Here is a 17,020-nt window from a genome sequence, read left to right on the forward strand (position 1 = left end):
CAGAGCGTGAAACTCCAAGACCTTGGGATCAATGGTGGGCTCAAAGTTCGACGCTCAGCGACGGGGGCCAGAGTGTTGGAGCTGCCGAAAGCACAGACGAAACAGGCAGAGAAACTAGCCGACAGGCTCCGTACGGTGCTGGATGGAGTGGCCAACGTTGCTCGCCCCATACGAAAGGTGGACATCAAGGTGACAGGGTTAGACGACTCCGTCACTAAAGATAAAATTATTGCCGCAGTCGTTCGCGAGGGGAGTTGCCCCGCTGAAACGGTAAGGTGTGGGGAAATTTCTCGAGGACCCGGTTATATTACCCATATGGGTGTGGTATTCGTGTCCTGTCCAATAACTGCGGCAAAAAAGCTGGCTGACATCGGCCGTCTTTTAGTTGGGTGGAGCTCGGCCAGAGTGTATGTGCTGGAGCAGCGCCCTCTGCGCTGCTACAAGTGCATGGGTCTAGGCCATACAAGGATGCTCTGCCCATTCAGTGCGGAACGAGGAAGCCTTTGCTACCGGTGCGGCGTTGTTGGACACAAATCGTCTGCATTTACCGGGAAGCTGCGCTGCGTAGTGTGCGCAGACGCCGGCAAGCCCTCCGGGCACGTGATGGGGTCGAAAGAATGTAGCCCCCCCATCACGAAAGGTAAGGTGGTCCTCGCTACCCAGACTACCAATAACGTCGGACGACGCCAGGCTGAGGAGGAAGCTGCAATGTCGACATGAGTGCAGACTTCAGCTTCCTTCAGACGAATGTCAACCACTGCGCCGGGGCTCAGGATCTTCTACTGCAGTCCATGGCGGAGTGGCAGGTAGACCTGGCGGTGGCCTGTGAACCCTATTTCGTCCCTCCCCTACCTCACTGGCTGGGGGACTTGGACGACACCGTGGCGGTCCTCACGAGGAGCGGTACGGGCCCCCCCCCCCTCTCACTCATCGAAAGGGGTTCGATGCCGCCGGAACTCTTCCTTCGCCTGGTTGGGGAACTCTTCCCCCATCCAGGCGAGCACGTCCCTCCGCAGATGGACCCCCGCTCCGTGACCGAAGACGCAGTGGTTCCACCACTGATTACGGAGCGGGAGATAGAGATGGCTCTCGGCCGCTTGAGGGCCAGGAAGACGGCGCCGGGTCCGGACGGGGTTCCAGGGCGAATTCTGTGCGACGCCCTGGAATACCTAGGTGCAAGGCTTCGGGAGCTGGTCGACGAGTGTCTGTGCAGCGGGCAGTTTCCAAAGCCTTGGAAAGAAGGGAAGTTGGTCCTGTTGCCGAAGGAAGGTCGGCCGTTGGATTCCCCTTTGGCATACAGGCCAATTGTGCTGCTGAACGAGACGGGAAAACTCTTCGAGAAGGTCCTCGCAGCCCGTCTCGTTCAGCACCTCGAGGAGGTCGGTACGGGTCTCTTGGAGGCGCAGTACGGATTCAGGGCGGGCCGGTCGACGCCCTGAACGCCCTGAAGACTCGGACGACGGAAGCGGTGGCCCGGGGGCAGGTCGTCGTGGCTGTGACGCTTGACGTGGCGAACGCCTTCAATAGTCTCCCTTTCGAGACGATACGGGAGGCACTCCGATACCATGGGGTGCCGACCTATCTGAGGAGACTGCTGGAGGCGTACCTCCAGGACAGGGAGGTCCGCTGGGCGGGGGTCGATGGGAGGATCGTTCGGCATCGAGTGGGTTGCGGCGTTCCACAAGGGTCGGTCCGTGGCCCAAATCTTTGGAACGTTTGGACCGTCCAGGGGACGGTGATCAAAGTGCAGGCCCAGATGAAGTATCTGGGCCTGATCCTGGACGGACGATGGAGCTTCGGGCAGCATTTTGTTCATCTCGGCCCGAGGCTCATCAACGCCGCCGCCGCTCTTGGTCGCCTCCTTCCGAATGTGGGGGGGCCGGGGTCGCTATGCCGGCGTCTTTATTCCGGCGTAGTGAGATAGATCTGATCGCCCGATGGCAGGAGGATCTGGGGTCTCCCACGGCGGGCCTAGCGACAGTGGAGGCGATCCGTCCCCACTTGAGTCGCTGGGTCGAGAGGAAGCACGGCACACTGTCGTACAGAATGACGCAGGTACTTACCGGACACGGGTGCTTCGGTAAGTACCTGCACGGGATAGCGCGGCGGGAGGAGTCACCCTCCTGCCACGAGTGTGGTGCGCCAGTGGACACGGCGTACCACACTCTGTACGAGTGTGCTGCGTGGGGGCCCCAGAGGCACATCCTTACGGCGAGTATGGGCGGAGACCTCTCGCTCCCGAGCGTTATCAACGCCATGCTCGGTAGCGAAATGTGCTGGACGGAGATGCGCTCCTTCTGCGAAAGTGTCATGTCGCAGAAGGAAGCAGCGGAGCGGGAGCGGGAAAAGAATGCCGCCGCTGACTCGCTCCGCAGAAGACGACCAGGGAGAAGGAAAAGGCGCTACGCGCACCTTCTCCCTCCGCCTCAATAGGCGCCGTAGGGACCAGGGGTCCCAGTACCCTGGGAATCCCCCCTAGCTGTTGGAGGTCCGTATAGACGGGCCGACCGTCAGGGCGTCACGGTAGCATGCGTAAGCGATCCCGTGGCGTCCGCCGAAAGACGGAGAGGGTACCGCTGGTTTTTTTAGTGGGTAAACCCGGTCTGCTTGTTCGCACTCGGCGTTCAGGGCTCCGGGGAGTCCCACCCCCCCCCCCCCACTTTCCATCACGTGGGGCAATGTATACGGTTTTACAACAGGATCCCAGAAAGCGTTCAAAATGCCTCTGTCGCCAAATTTAAGAAAATTATTAAGGAACGCTTGTGTGCAAAAGGTTACTATACAATTAATGAGTTTATGATCGATAGCACACCTTGGGAATGAAACGATCGCCTCCTGGCTATTTCATCTCATATTAAATTGTTTAAATAATATATGAGACAACTAAAAAAAAAAACCCGCTGAGTTTCTTTCGCCGGTTCTTCTCAGGTCAGGGTATTTTCTTTTCCGAACCGGTGGTAGTGTTTCAATTGACCATCAATAAGAAAGTGTAATGCTTCTATATTGAATAAAGTTATTTGAGTTTGAGTTTGAGTGGGGGAAGCGCGTAAGGCGTTTTTCCAGCGAGAAAAAAAAAATAAAAAAGAAAGAAAAAGATATGAAATAGTACTTCATTTTTATTATGATAAACAGAAGCGACTACGCTTGCTAGTCCAGTGACTTTTCAATTTAGTATCCAATTATACAAGGTAATCTACAATAGAAGCTACATACTACAGATATATAAGACTAGCTGGGCCCGCGAACTTGTACTCGTTTGAAATTAACAAAAAAAATGATTGTAGTCTAAGCTACTCCTTATTGTATCAGTTATCTGCCAGTGAAAGTCCCGTCACAATCGGTCCAGCCGTTCCAGAGATTAGACGGAACAAACAGACAGACAGACACACAAAAGTTTTAAAAATTTTATTAAATTTTATTAAAGTTCTACTTTTTAAGTGACAAAAGTTTTAAGTGGCTCAGTGGTTAGAACGCACGCATCTTACCCGTTCATTGTAGGTTCAACCAAAACCAATTAAACATTACTGAATATTCAAGTGCTTAAAGTGCTTAATTTATGTTTATAATTCATCTCGTGCTCGGCGGTCAAGGAAAACATCGCGAGGAAACATACATGTGTCTATTTTCTTAGAATTGTAAAAGCATGGTGGAAAATGTTCGAAGTCTTCTCCTCAAAGGGAGATGAGGAAAGATGCCCAGCAGTGGGCAATTTACAGGCTGATGTTGTGATAATCGTATTCGATATTCATCATCAATCTCTGTGCCAAATTTCATGCCGATTCGTTCAGCCGTTTTGGCGTGATTGAGTAACAACTCCCCATCCATCCGAAACTTCGCGTTTATATTATTAATAAGATAAATTATTAACGATTGAACTATAAAACCGCCGCTAACAGAGATATAACAGATTATTAATAATTCATGACGAAATAAATGTCTCCTAAATCGCTGTTAATATTTCGTACATTGACTTTATAACTGTAAACTAATTAATCTAAGCGCATATAATTTTAGAACTACATTTATGTATGTATGTTTTGTATTTGTATTTTATGTATAATTTTGTACTTATAATTTTCTGTCTGTTTGTCTTGAATAAGCGTTTTCTTATGAGTTCTTTTTAACGCGTATTATACATTTTTATAGAAACATTTCAGGTGTTTAAACGTTTTTCAAACGTTAAAATGAGAGAAAATATTTAGCTTGCTTAATATTTATGTCGAAAACTGGAAACAAGTATGGTCATAGCACGTGTAAATTGTTTATTTGGAGCATATATGACCATATTCAACTGATATATTCCTTACAAAACATTATTAGCAAGTCTACAACTTCCTCATACAAAATATTGGTAATTTGAGAACTATTCGACTAAATTTCGATAGGAAATAATTTTACGATATTAGCAAAACGCTCGAAATTATTATTTAATGTGTAGAGTATGAACTTGCTAAGTTTCGCTTGATAAGTAATTAACAATGTCTACGCCGCTCAAGAGGAAATTGTTCCCTACTCACACACAAGGGACTCGAAATGACGTTAGTGTATTATCACAATATTCTAATCTTTTACAGAAATTAAGACGTAGGCCCAGTGGTTAGAACGCGTGCATCTTAACCGATGATTGCGGGTCAAACCCAGGCAAGCACCGCTGATTCATGAATTTAATTTGTCTTTATAATTCATCTCGTACTCGGCGGTGAAGGAAAACATCGTGAGGAAACCTGCATGTGACAAATTTCATAGAAATTCTGCCACATGTCTATTCCACCAGCCCGCATTGGAACAGCGTGGTGGAATATGTTCCAAACTTTCTCCTCTAAGGGAGGGGAGGCCTTTAGCCCAGCAGTGGGAGTTTACAGGCTGTTGTTGTTGTTGTTGTTGTAAGACGTATGATCTGCAGTATACTTTGATTACTGGCTATTATTATCAATAGAAAATAAATGTGTAGGTGATTTCACTTTCAAGAAATAAGTGCGACAGATTAATTAATTAAATTATTAAAAAAATATCCAACAAGCGCATTCTTTTTTTTAAATATTTCCAATTCGTATTGGTTCGGAAATTCTTCCGGCTTTCAGCAATAAAGTTATTCGTGATTTATAGGAAGTACAGGGTAGCTTTTGTCCTTATATTTTTGATATATATTTTTTCTTTATTTACAACTTTCGAAAAATACCGTTTTTGTTTTAAGTGTTTGTATACTTCCTCGCATATGTAAAATTTATCCGATTTCGCATGATAAATTATGTACGTGTGAATTGTTTTCACAAATGTAAAGGAAAAGGTTTCATTTAATTATATTCAGGCCCAGGAGACGGAATAATCTATAATGGATTACGTATCGTGTTCGAAAAGACAATTTCTTTCAAACGAATTATATTTGTAAGAAAACCTTTTACCATTTTCCGCCATGAAGAATACAGGAAGGAAGTTATTTTTTATTATTGTACATATTTAATCTTATTCACAGTGATCTTTCGTTATCTGATTTGTTATATGGACATATTTGACGAGACAGCGTAATGTAGGAAGACCTCCGACCCGCTGGTCCGACGACATTCGCAGGATCGCTGGCAGAAGCTGGATGAGGGATACAGAGGACCGAGCAGAGTGGCACGCTCTGGGGCCTCCCCCAGTTGTCCAGCAAGGGAAAGCAGTGGGTGATGATGATGATGATGATGATAGATAGATAGATAGAAAGATAATGAAAAAGCCTTTTTATTTTGATACACGTGTTGAATAAGAATAAACGCTTTTTATTTTTAACCGACTTCAAAAAAAGGAGGAGGTTCTCAATTCGTCGGGGCCTTTTTTTTTATTTTTTTTTATTTTTTATGTATATTACCGAATTACTCGAAGATGGCTGGGCCGATTTTGACAATTCTTTTTTTGTTTGAAAGGGCATATTTTACAGGTGGTCCCATTGTCAGGAGATCAGGATCTGATGATGGGATCCTGGAGAAATCGAGGGAACTCCTCAAATTTTATAGGCACACCTATAGTGATTTCGGTTTTATTCAAAGTGCCTTGGTCATATGCTCACGAAAAGTGACATTTGATGAAGTGGAACTGATGATGAAGACCACAACTGGTAATCAGAACCTATTAGTAAGTAACTATTTTACGGGTTTAGTTCTATTTCTTTAAGATAGTCGTCAAGCAATTGATGTTAGTAAACATGCCTATGATAAAGTCTAGCTGATGGTGGATTACCAGGAGAATTCCTCAATGATTAACGGCATTGCATCGGGAAAAACGGTATTGTCTAATTGGCGATGAGCAGTTAACATTAGACTATTGTAACTTAGGTAACGCTTAATTTGAGTTGCAGTCCACATAGTATTGAAACGGCGTTGAGTTATGTTTAGAGTCGAAAGCCGAAATGTACTGAGTATAATAAAGTGAATGACAAACACTACCAATTGTAATTATAAATAACAAAACGACACTGAAAAGCATTAAATAAATTTTTATAAATAAAAAAAAAACCGCCTTCAAAAATGAACTAAAAAGAAAAAAATAATCAGTTAAATCCATATCCAATTTACGATTTTTTAATCACCTTTTGAAGGCGGTGCCAACAAAGTAAATAAATTCCTATATTGAAATCATTTAATTTGTATCGATAGTAAGGTTTGTCTAATGGTGTCATCTATACAATAAATAGATTTAGTTTTTGTACGTATGTATTATGTATTATGTACCTATATTAGCAATGTTGGCACCGACTTTGAGAGGTGATTAAAAAATCGTAAATGGGATATGGATTTAACTGATTATTTTTTTCTTTTTAGTTCATTTTTGAAGGCGGTTTTTTTTATTTATAAAAATTTATTATGGTCACTAGTGATCAACCGCTACCTCGCTTGTGTTTTACGGAGGGGTATTAGCCATAAAAAGTAGTCTATGATCTAGACTATATTAGTAGCCCAAAGGGTTCATACTTAATAATTAACAAATTGAGGGTTTTAAATTAACGTGGTTATTTTAATTACTACAGGTGTTTAAAACGGGATATTTACCATGTTTCTTATTTGGTAGAGCTCGATATTTCATATCTACGAATGTCTTGTTCACGAGACTAGCAAATTTAGTTCAGTGGAGTGACCGAGTAAACATAAAGACATACTTTCATACTTATATTATAATTAATATAGACAAAGATTAAACCGAAGCCACACTGATCAACTATGGAATGTGAAGTTGTATGGCGGATATAAGCACAATTATCTGTCAGGAAAGATTAACAAAAAGATACGTAACATTGTTAAGGTACCGTAGTCTACTATATAGTTTCCTTATAGGGACCCTTATAGTTTCGTCATGCCTGTCCGTCTGTCTGTCCTGGCTTTTGCTCCGCCGTTTTTGCACCGACTGCCACGAAAATTGTTGGAGAGATGTATACTGATAATCCAAATTTTTCTTTTTTAATTATCGAAAAATAATTATTTTTAATGGAAATAAGTACCTACAAACTATGAAAATAAGTAGGAATGTTACATACCAACATACAGAGGTGGGTCAGGGTAGAAATAGAGATTGCTAAATTTCCATATTATGGCCCATCTTATGGCTACGGAACCCTTTCATGTGCATGTCCGACACGCTCTTGGCCTGTTTTTTCTTACATAGTAAGATGTCTGAAACTCCGCTTACATGATAACTTATGTTAAAGTCATACAGGCGTATGCTATGCCAAAGATATTTGCATAAATCTTTTAACTGTCACACCGTATTGAAAACTAGCAGCGAAGTTTAACAAAATACTGTTCATGTAGATCGAACCAACTTGGCATACAAGTTGAGAAAACAAACTAAATGCGAAAGAGCGCTTGCAATATTAAATCGATTTTAGTCAGTTCTAGAACGTTTCCTAACAAAATGTTACATATAAAATTTGTACTTAAATTCACGTTGAAACTTTTTTAAAGTTCAACAAAAACAACCTCAGTATATTTTTGTGTTAACGGTATATACATAATCAGAAATAAATCAGAGTAAAGTTCATTGCGAAGCATAATACAGAGGTTCAATATAAATATGTAACGGGAATTCATACATTCAAATAAAATATTATCACGAGCAAGCTATATAGCATTTTGTTAGAACAATGACGATAAAAATAATCGCGAATAAGATGGCAGTCAATACTTTTATAATCATACTGTTGTCTCAATGTTGCCAGTAGTAATACAATATTAATAAAAATCAAGTTAATACTTTTTTATGGTATAGATGGCAAACGAAGAGGAGGCTCACTGGATCATGGACATTTGCACCATCGAGGGGCTAGGCGTATCGGTTCGAAGAAACCACTGGCGAAAGCTGGTGCCATAGAGTGGTTATGCAAGGTAGATAATGTTTTAAAAATCGCGCTGTTGTAGATTTTCGGAATCCAAGGTGAAACGTGAAACGAGACGTCGGAAGGTGAAATTCAACAGCCGGGATTAATCCAATCAATTCCTAGAAACATTCCCGTGAAGGATTCGGTAAAAAACTTATAGGGAATAACTGGGTCTGTAAATTTGGTTTTCATTCATATCAAATGATAAGGCCATTCCACTCTCCGTGGCTCTCTAAGAATAATTTATACAATATATATCCATTGGCGAATAAAATATATAAAGAGATTTGGTCGCATATGATGTGTATAGGTGAAATCTCGTTAGTAATAATCAAATTTACAATATAAACTCACGCAAATGGTACCAACCATATGACGGTAACCCCATCACCGTGAGCGCTCAATAATCAAATAGCGCGCGCTTCCTGTTACTACACTTCCGTCCCTTTTTACAGCCATGCGAAAAACCTAATTATTATACGTTCAAATTCGAAACGCTTAACTAATTCAATACAAAGCCTGAAAAGTCTATATACATCACAGCTTAACGCCCTCTCCAATTGGTAGGTATATTAGGTATAGTATGATTTCCAGAGATAAATTATTATAAATGTGTTTATTGTAAGAGTCGAGATGGCCAAGTGGTTAGAACGCGTGCATCTTAACCGATGATTGCGGGTTCAAACCCAGGCAAGCACCGCTGATTCATTTGCTTAATTTGTCTTTCTAATTCATCTCGTGCTCAGCGGTGAAGGAAAACATCGTGAGGAAAACTGCATGTGGCAAATTTCATAGAAATTCTGCCACATGTTTATTCCACCAACCCGCATTGGAACAGCGTGGTGGAATATGTTCCAAGCCTTCTCCTCAAAGGGAGAGGACGCCTTTAGCCCAGCAGTGGGAATTTATAGGCTGTTGTTGTTGTTGTGTTTATGTTTACACAAATACCATGTTTAATTCTCAATTTAGAATATACTTCAAGATTATCCATTAAAATTAAGAAGTGAGTTTCGATTTCCCTCGAATTTAATACGAATCTGCGAAACAAATATTATTGTCACTGAACTGATTTTAGTTTTGAAATTGGGTTTTGTGAAAATAAAACTGGTCACTAACGGTAAATGAAATAGCATTATATTTCAACATAGAGTTAGCTGTTCGTTGCGGGAGTCAGTTCCTTGATTACAAACTTAGTTATTTCTTCTTAATCAACGTAGTTTAAACAACAAAGAATAAAAAAAATAAAGAAACATTTATATACCTATAAGGTAAATTAATAAAAAAATCTTTATAGGTTTGTAAGTGACTTTACATGTGTGTGTGTGTGTGTGTATCTGTATATGTGCGTTTGTATGTAAGATTGCGAGTTATATTGTAGTTACTCATGAATAAGAATTATGCATGCAAGAACATGTAATTATTATAATAATGTAATATCATACAACATAACAGTAGCATCACAACTAAGGTCCTTAAGCAAGGCTTCTATTTGGAGCTTGATTGGAAAGTTAGATAAGTTATATCTTTATAGAATTTACATAATTAATAATTATTATGAAATTATGATACTATTTAGGCGCTCTTCAAAAAATACAACTAGTTTTATTTTTTATGACACCATCACATACATTACTCTGATCCCAATGTAAGTTGTTAAAGCACTTGTGTTAAATCAGAAGTAAAGACGGCACCACAAAATCCAGACCCAAGACAACATAGAAAACTAATGAACTTTTTCTACATCGAGTCGGCGGGAATCGAATTCTGGAGTTTCGCCTCGAAGTACCCATGAAAACCAGTGTACACACAACTCGACCACAGAGGTCGTCGTTGTCATATGAGCTCAAATTAAAGCACTATGAAGATAATAAGTAATGTAGTAATCATCCCAGCTGAGAACTGAAATGGCCCAGTGATTAGAACACATGCATCTTAACCGATGATTGCGGGTTCAATCCCAGACAAGTACCACTACACATATGTGCTTAATTTGAGTTTATGATCCATCTCGTGCTCGGCAGTGAAGGAATCATCGCGAGGAAACCTGCATGTGTCTAATTTCATCGAAATTCTACCACATGTGCATTCCACCAACCCGCATTGAAACAGCGTGGTGGAATATGTTCCAAACCCTCTCCTTGATGGAAGAGGAGGCCTTATCTCAGCAGTGGGAAGTGTAAAGGCTGTTACTTTACTTTTTAATCACCCCAGCTCTATTCTGCCCTTAATATAACAAACACATATATATGTGCAAATTACAAAACAAGCTATTTGTTCGAGACATATTTTGCCAATGAAGGCAAAAATATGGGATCACATATACTTTCACTAACAAACAGGAATGTAAGTTTTAATGATAGCGTTTTACTCAATATAGAAACATACATTTACTATAATAGTCTATGTAAACTGTTCTAAACGACCCAATAAAAGATGATATCTTGAAAGTGGCGATAAAAAACAGATACAATGTTTCAGCGGTGTTTGGAGATCGGACTAAAACCTAATGTTGTGACTATAATGGCACATCCTTAACATAACGTTAGCGTCGTTGGCACGGAACCCACGACAGCATCATTATTGAGATTATATATAAATCTTTTTTGATATTTTATCAATATTTATATATGTATAAAAAAAATAACTACGGGAATTAAATAAGATTATAGAGATTTAAATAAGTTATTAAAATATAAATTTTATAATATTTCTTTTGATGTACTTTCCATCTATAAATAAATAATGAAATAGGAGAAACATTTGACAGAACTTTCTTTATATATTTATATTTATTTTATATTTTGAATTCTATGTACCTGCACATATTATCAACATTACTTTAAATGCAAATGTTGCTACCTATAAGCTCCTAAGCTCTAGGACATAACCCACCACATTTGGAGGTTATCCAAGCCACTGTTCGCTAGTAATTACTGCAAGCTTCTAGTTAACTAAAGTCTTAGATTTTGTAGCGAAAGTGCTTTTTAAACGATTCGAATCGTCATATAAATATGTATGTATATATGTCTAATTGTTTGATCATTTTATATAACGTACAGAAAATTAAGAAATTAAAAAGTCTCTATAAACTACCAAAATAACAAGAATAACCATCATTTCATAAAATCATTTTGTAATTATAACAAAATTATTAATAATGATAATAGATATAATATAACATTTTGGATAACAAATTGTGTTATTGGATGTAAATAATAAATTTTGAGGAGTTTTAATAACTCTAATTAATATAAATATAGAACATAGATATGATAAGAAAATTAAATACATTCCTAATTAGATAATTTACTTGAAATAAATTTCACGAAATGTTTCTCGTATAACTCAAATGTCTAAAGGCTAAGTGTTTCAACTTCACTGCAATATATTTGTGTTTTGCAATTAAAGACACTTGCAAGATATTTGAATTGTTCATTGTTGTTCATTTTCCTTCATTCACCTGTTCATTTCCGCTACGGTTTCTGCTTATAATATTGTCACTTTAATATGAGATGGAATCCCTTAATCACACCATAGTACATCAAAATATATAAGACGCCTTTCATAACAGACCGTTCATTTATCAAAACAAAAACAATGCATGTTATCATAGCATTAACAAATCATAATATCAATTTAAGTGGAATTTCTGTACGAATACATATTTCCTTGAATTTAGTAATTTATTAACAACATCGAGATCAGACCATATAAGAGCTAATTTCAATATAGCGATCTTTACGTTCTATTAAAAAGTAATTTCGTTGCGGAATTTCTTGAATAAATACTAGAGTTTAACATATATTAATAAGATTTTCTAAGCAACATCTTGACCTTAAAATCTTTTAAGACTTCTGCCGTCGGAAACGTAATGCTTTTCATCACTTCTTTGTAAAAACAATCGCGGAGATCAAAACCGAGAAGATTTATTTTTTTACGTAAATTTACAAATTACCAGCTCTGAACTAAATTTAAACAACAGTTGAAGTATTTTTTAAAAGTTATAATGTGTAAAGAACAACCGAAAGTAAAATGCACTAAATAATCTATCACCAATATGTACGGCGTTATATAGTCGTTGCGATGGCGCGACGATCCTCTTAAGATTGTAAACAGTACTGGACGTATTTTCTTGATGCACCTTTAAACCTTTCCATTATTATTTTTTTATACAGGCAAACAAGGTTTGTTGGGTAACGTAGAATACACAATATTCTTGTAGTGCTTAGTGTTAGTGCTTATTAGAAGTCCAATAAATATTTACCCACTCCGTCTTTACGTGGGGGGCATCACGGGATCGTTTGCGGATTCTACCGTGATACCCCGACGGTTGGCCCATCATGGGCTTCCAAGCTAGAGGAGTTCCCGGGATACAGAGAACCGCTCTACTCCCGGCGACGTTTACAGCAGGAGGAGAAGGTGCACATAGCGCTAAACAATTGTGGTTCGTGTGGAAAATGTAAAAAATATCCGAAGAATAAAATAGAAGTTCTCAAAGAATTGCTAAAAGTGATGGTCAACTAAATGATAAATGACAAATTATGATTATACGACATTGTACTGCATTTATAATTCGAGTTTTAATACAGCTTGCAGAAATTAATTCTCACTTATTTAATTTGTGTTTTAAAACGTCGCGTAATTTTAGGTGAAGACAATCTTCTTCTGCCTGGCATTTATTAATCCCGGCTATATCTAGGGTTTGCCTTCCGACTAAGTCTATTCCACTTTGCACGGTCTTTACTATCGTTCTGTGTGAATCCATTGGCTCTCATGTCTTGCTTCAGGACATCCAGCCATTGCTTCCTGGGGCGCCCGGTAGGCCTAGTTCCAGCTACAAATATATCAAGGAGGTGAAGACAATAAATACAATAAATAAATATTGGATAACATTACATGACCTAAGTAGCTAAAGCACTTGTGTTATGGAACTTCACAAGACAACATAGAAAACTAATGAACTTTTTCTACATCAACTCGGCCGAGAATCCAACCCAGGACCTTGGAGTAGCGTACCTTTGAGGACCAGTTTACACACTACTCGACCACAAAGATCGTCAAAACTATAATGTAAAGTGAATGTGATGAATAAATTCCTTCCACATTCTCTAACGCAGTGGAACATAAGTCTCGCCCAAAAGAGATAAAGAGGAGAGAAGAGAACCCACGAACAGCCAATAATCTGAACATTTCCCAATCTCATTAGTCTTTATTTACAATCTCAGTAACAATTTTGCGATTATTTTCATCTGAATTATGAATAAGTCCACATAATCCCAGTTAATCTCACTTGTTTGAGCAGTTGTAATATATTGGGACGGTAATGAGCTCAGGGTAATGAATAGTTTTACGGAGATTTATAGTGATGAAACCACGCAGATTAAATCAGGAAATTCACTCGGAGCGGTTCATTTCGGAAGTAATCGTTTTGTCTGCTAAACTTATTACCAGAAGTTATTGTCGTGACTAAATCATGTTATTAATTAAATAAGTATCAATATTAAATAAATAAATATTAGACAACATCACTTACATTACTCTGATCCCAATGTAAGTAGCTAAAGCACTTGTGTTATGGAAAATCAGAAATAACGACGGTACCACAAACACTCTGACCCAAGACGACATAATGGGAATCGAACCCAGGACCTCGGAGTGGCGTACCCATGAAAACCGGTGTACACACTACTCGACCACGGAGGTCGTCAATTATTATTATTATTAATAGAAAAGTAAAACAAAGACATCTGTCAAGTAGATTTTATGACATTGTTCTTCAATTAATCTTCGGTATATAGAAATTAATCATCTAATCTTAGCTACTTAAAATAATATACATAATATATTACCGATATAAACTCCTTTATCGCCTGCAAAAAAAATTTAACTAATTTATTGCACCTGCGTTAAATTTATATCCTTCCTAAATCTTACTCAATATTGTTGGATTGTTTAACTTTGTTGACCGTTGTTTCCTCTCGAGTATCGCGAAGTTATACAGCCTATAAACTTTTTCAATAAATTCAAATGAACCCGACAGGACTGAGTTCCTGAGATTATCACGATAAATATACTCGGCTCTTGGCCGTGACCATGATTTTTTTATTAAGTCCGCGCTGAATTATTCTGAGTTGAGATGGCCCAGTGATTAGAACGCGTGCATCTTAACCGATGATTGCGGATTCTAACCTAGGCATGCACCTCTATATATGTATATATATGTGCTTAATCTGTGTTTATAATTCGTCTTGTGCTCGGCAGTGCAGGAAAAATTCTTCATTCCACCAAGTTGTTCCAATGCGGGTTCATTGGAATGGGAAATTTACAGGCTATTATTTTACTCTACTTTTTTTACTGAAAAATTATATTGAAATAAGTATCCTGCTTCTTAGTAGGTCTATCAATCGCATATTAGTCTGCAAGTTGAATGTTTCACTACAGCCGAAACCAGCTCTTCAACTATCATAGATCGTACTTCATCAACTCATCAACTACTTGTATGTACAGAGACTAAAGACTTTATCTCATATTTTGATGCCGAACCACAGCTGAAGAATATATTTTTTATCATTACAGTAATAACTAAATTTTTATTATTATTTACTGAAATGTATTTGGAAAATTTCTTTGAATATCAATCTTGATATTTTGAAAATAATGAATATTGTCACCGTGTCAGTTCTAACGTAAGGGGTTGGAATGTGTGATGTATGAATCTTTGTTCTTGCTCAAATACCTTGCTTGTCAAAATCTATTATATAAAAGGACACCCTAACATGAAATGGTTTTCGAGAGGCTGTCACAAAAGCTTATCAGCAACACTTTTGGGCTAAAGAATAAATTTTTCAAAAGGTGTTACACAAATACAAGATAGAATTTTTTTGTACCGTAGTCGATTTAAAACAGAAGATTTAAAAAGTAATGCAACAATATTCAAAGTAATTCTCGACCTAGAATTCAAACGTAATAATTTACTGTTAAATAACGATTCTTTTAAATTAAAGATACTTAAAAAATTTATACGCTCCTAAGATTAATGTAGACTTTAAAATTGCATTGATATGTATTATACACATTAAATCTCAAGCAATAAATGTACAGGTATAACTAATTATAAAGATTGGATAGAATTAGTTCATCGAATATTTTATTGCCATGTTTTGTGTATGATATTAAAAAGACACGTAGATTTACGGAGAAAATAACTACTGAACTGATGTTAATAATTCTTACACCATTAGAAAGTTACTTTATCTAGAAGTATATTTCATTTCAGTAATAACTTTCAACTATAAATTATAGTATTGATAAAATAATCCAGTGGGAGAAACACTTTAAAACCGCTGCAACTATTTGTTACTAGTTCAATATAACAGAAAACGAGGTAAAATTTACTATCAACAAATTAAATAAATGAAATAAAAATGTAAACTGGATTAATATCCAATAAACTGACACAGTTTTTTTACGTAAAACATTTTATATGTAAAATTATTTAACGTCTGCCGCGCTTAGCCTGCGTTTAAGGGGTTGATCATCAAGCCTATACGGCATTACCAATCAACTATAGTATATAAAAAAAAACAGGAAAGCTCAATATTATTCTGCTTTCTTTAGAAACAAACGGATATAAACTAGTATTATAGACTCGTATGCTTTTATATTCTCATTTTTATTATTATTACTCATACTTTGAGCAGGGCTGGGTCCCTTTGAGGTATATGCACCCAATATTTATTTCCCGCTGAATAGCAGCACTTTTCGAAGGACCATTGAGCATGTGGATTGCTCAACCAGCCTTCAACTCAAAACAAAGCGATACAAAGTGCTGCTGTTATTGACAATGTAAGATGATGCTTGACCTTTACCTTTGACCTATAACTACTAGAGGAACACAGAATTGAGCACGAAGTTTACGCACCAAAATTTTCGTGAGAAATTTTAATATTATACGTACATACATATTATTAAGTAACTTTTATATTTCTTATCGCAGAAACAATAAGGAACAGAAAACAGTTGTTGTGTTGTTCCAAAAACCATTATATATAATACGGAAACAAATGTTGATAAAAATCTTACCTTCTCATGTATTGGAACTTGATCACGATGAATATGAGCAGCGTGTTGGCAGACAGCGAGGCGGTCAGCACCACCACATACAACACTATTATCACCACATCGGGGTTGTAGAACACATCTAGGTCCATCGACGTAACCCCCCACAGTTCAGTCTCGTTTCTGCCCCCATCCCCCAAAGACGAATTCAAAGTTTTTAGAGGCATAACGTCATATATTTAAGTGATTACTGTCTGGTATTGTCAACACTGTTATTTTCACACATATTGTCTATCTCGATTTCAAATTAGTCATATTTTTAATGAATGTATTTAGAAAGTTCCAGAACTGGTTATGTTATTCTGGTTTTGTTTCTGTAATTAAAACAAAAAGGGCTTGTTTGATCATTACGTGAATGGATTTAAATCAAACAATTATTATTACAAATTAAACCTAAATATTAACTAGTTTAGTGAAGCTTTGACATAATCTATACATATAATAATATTGGAGTGCCTGTTTGTAACATTAAAATAATCGCTTTTTACAATTTTTGCCTACCTGTCTGTCTGTCTGTTTTTCCGACGAGTCTCTGTAATCACTGGATTGATTTTG

At 38.0% G+C, this 17,020-nt stretch overlaps 1 protein-coding gene across 2 annotated transcripts in view; it reads right to left on the bottom strand.

Moving 5' to 3' along the window:
• LOC124530577 (neuropeptide FF receptor 1-like) overlaps positions 1-16,750 on the bottom strand; it is a 164,918-nt gene extending 148,168 nt beyond the window's left edge. For both annotated transcript variants that reach the window (XM_047104797.1, XM_047104798.1), the window contains exon 1: positions 16,430-16,750. In XM_047104797.1, the coding sequence (XP_046960753.1) occupies positions 16,430-16,632 (203 nt within the window). In that variant the 5' untranslated portion in view covers positions 16,633-16,750. The remainder of the gene's footprint in view (positions 1-16,429) is intronic.
• Positions 16,751-17,020: the final 270 nt, after the last annotated feature.

This window comes from Vanessa cardui, chromosome 6, assembly GCF_905220365.1.
Source record: "Vanessa cardui chromosome 6, ilVanCard2.1, whole genome shotgun sequence".
NCBI lineage: Eukaryota > Metazoa > Arthropoda > Insecta > Lepidoptera > Nymphalidae > Vanessa > Vanessa cardui.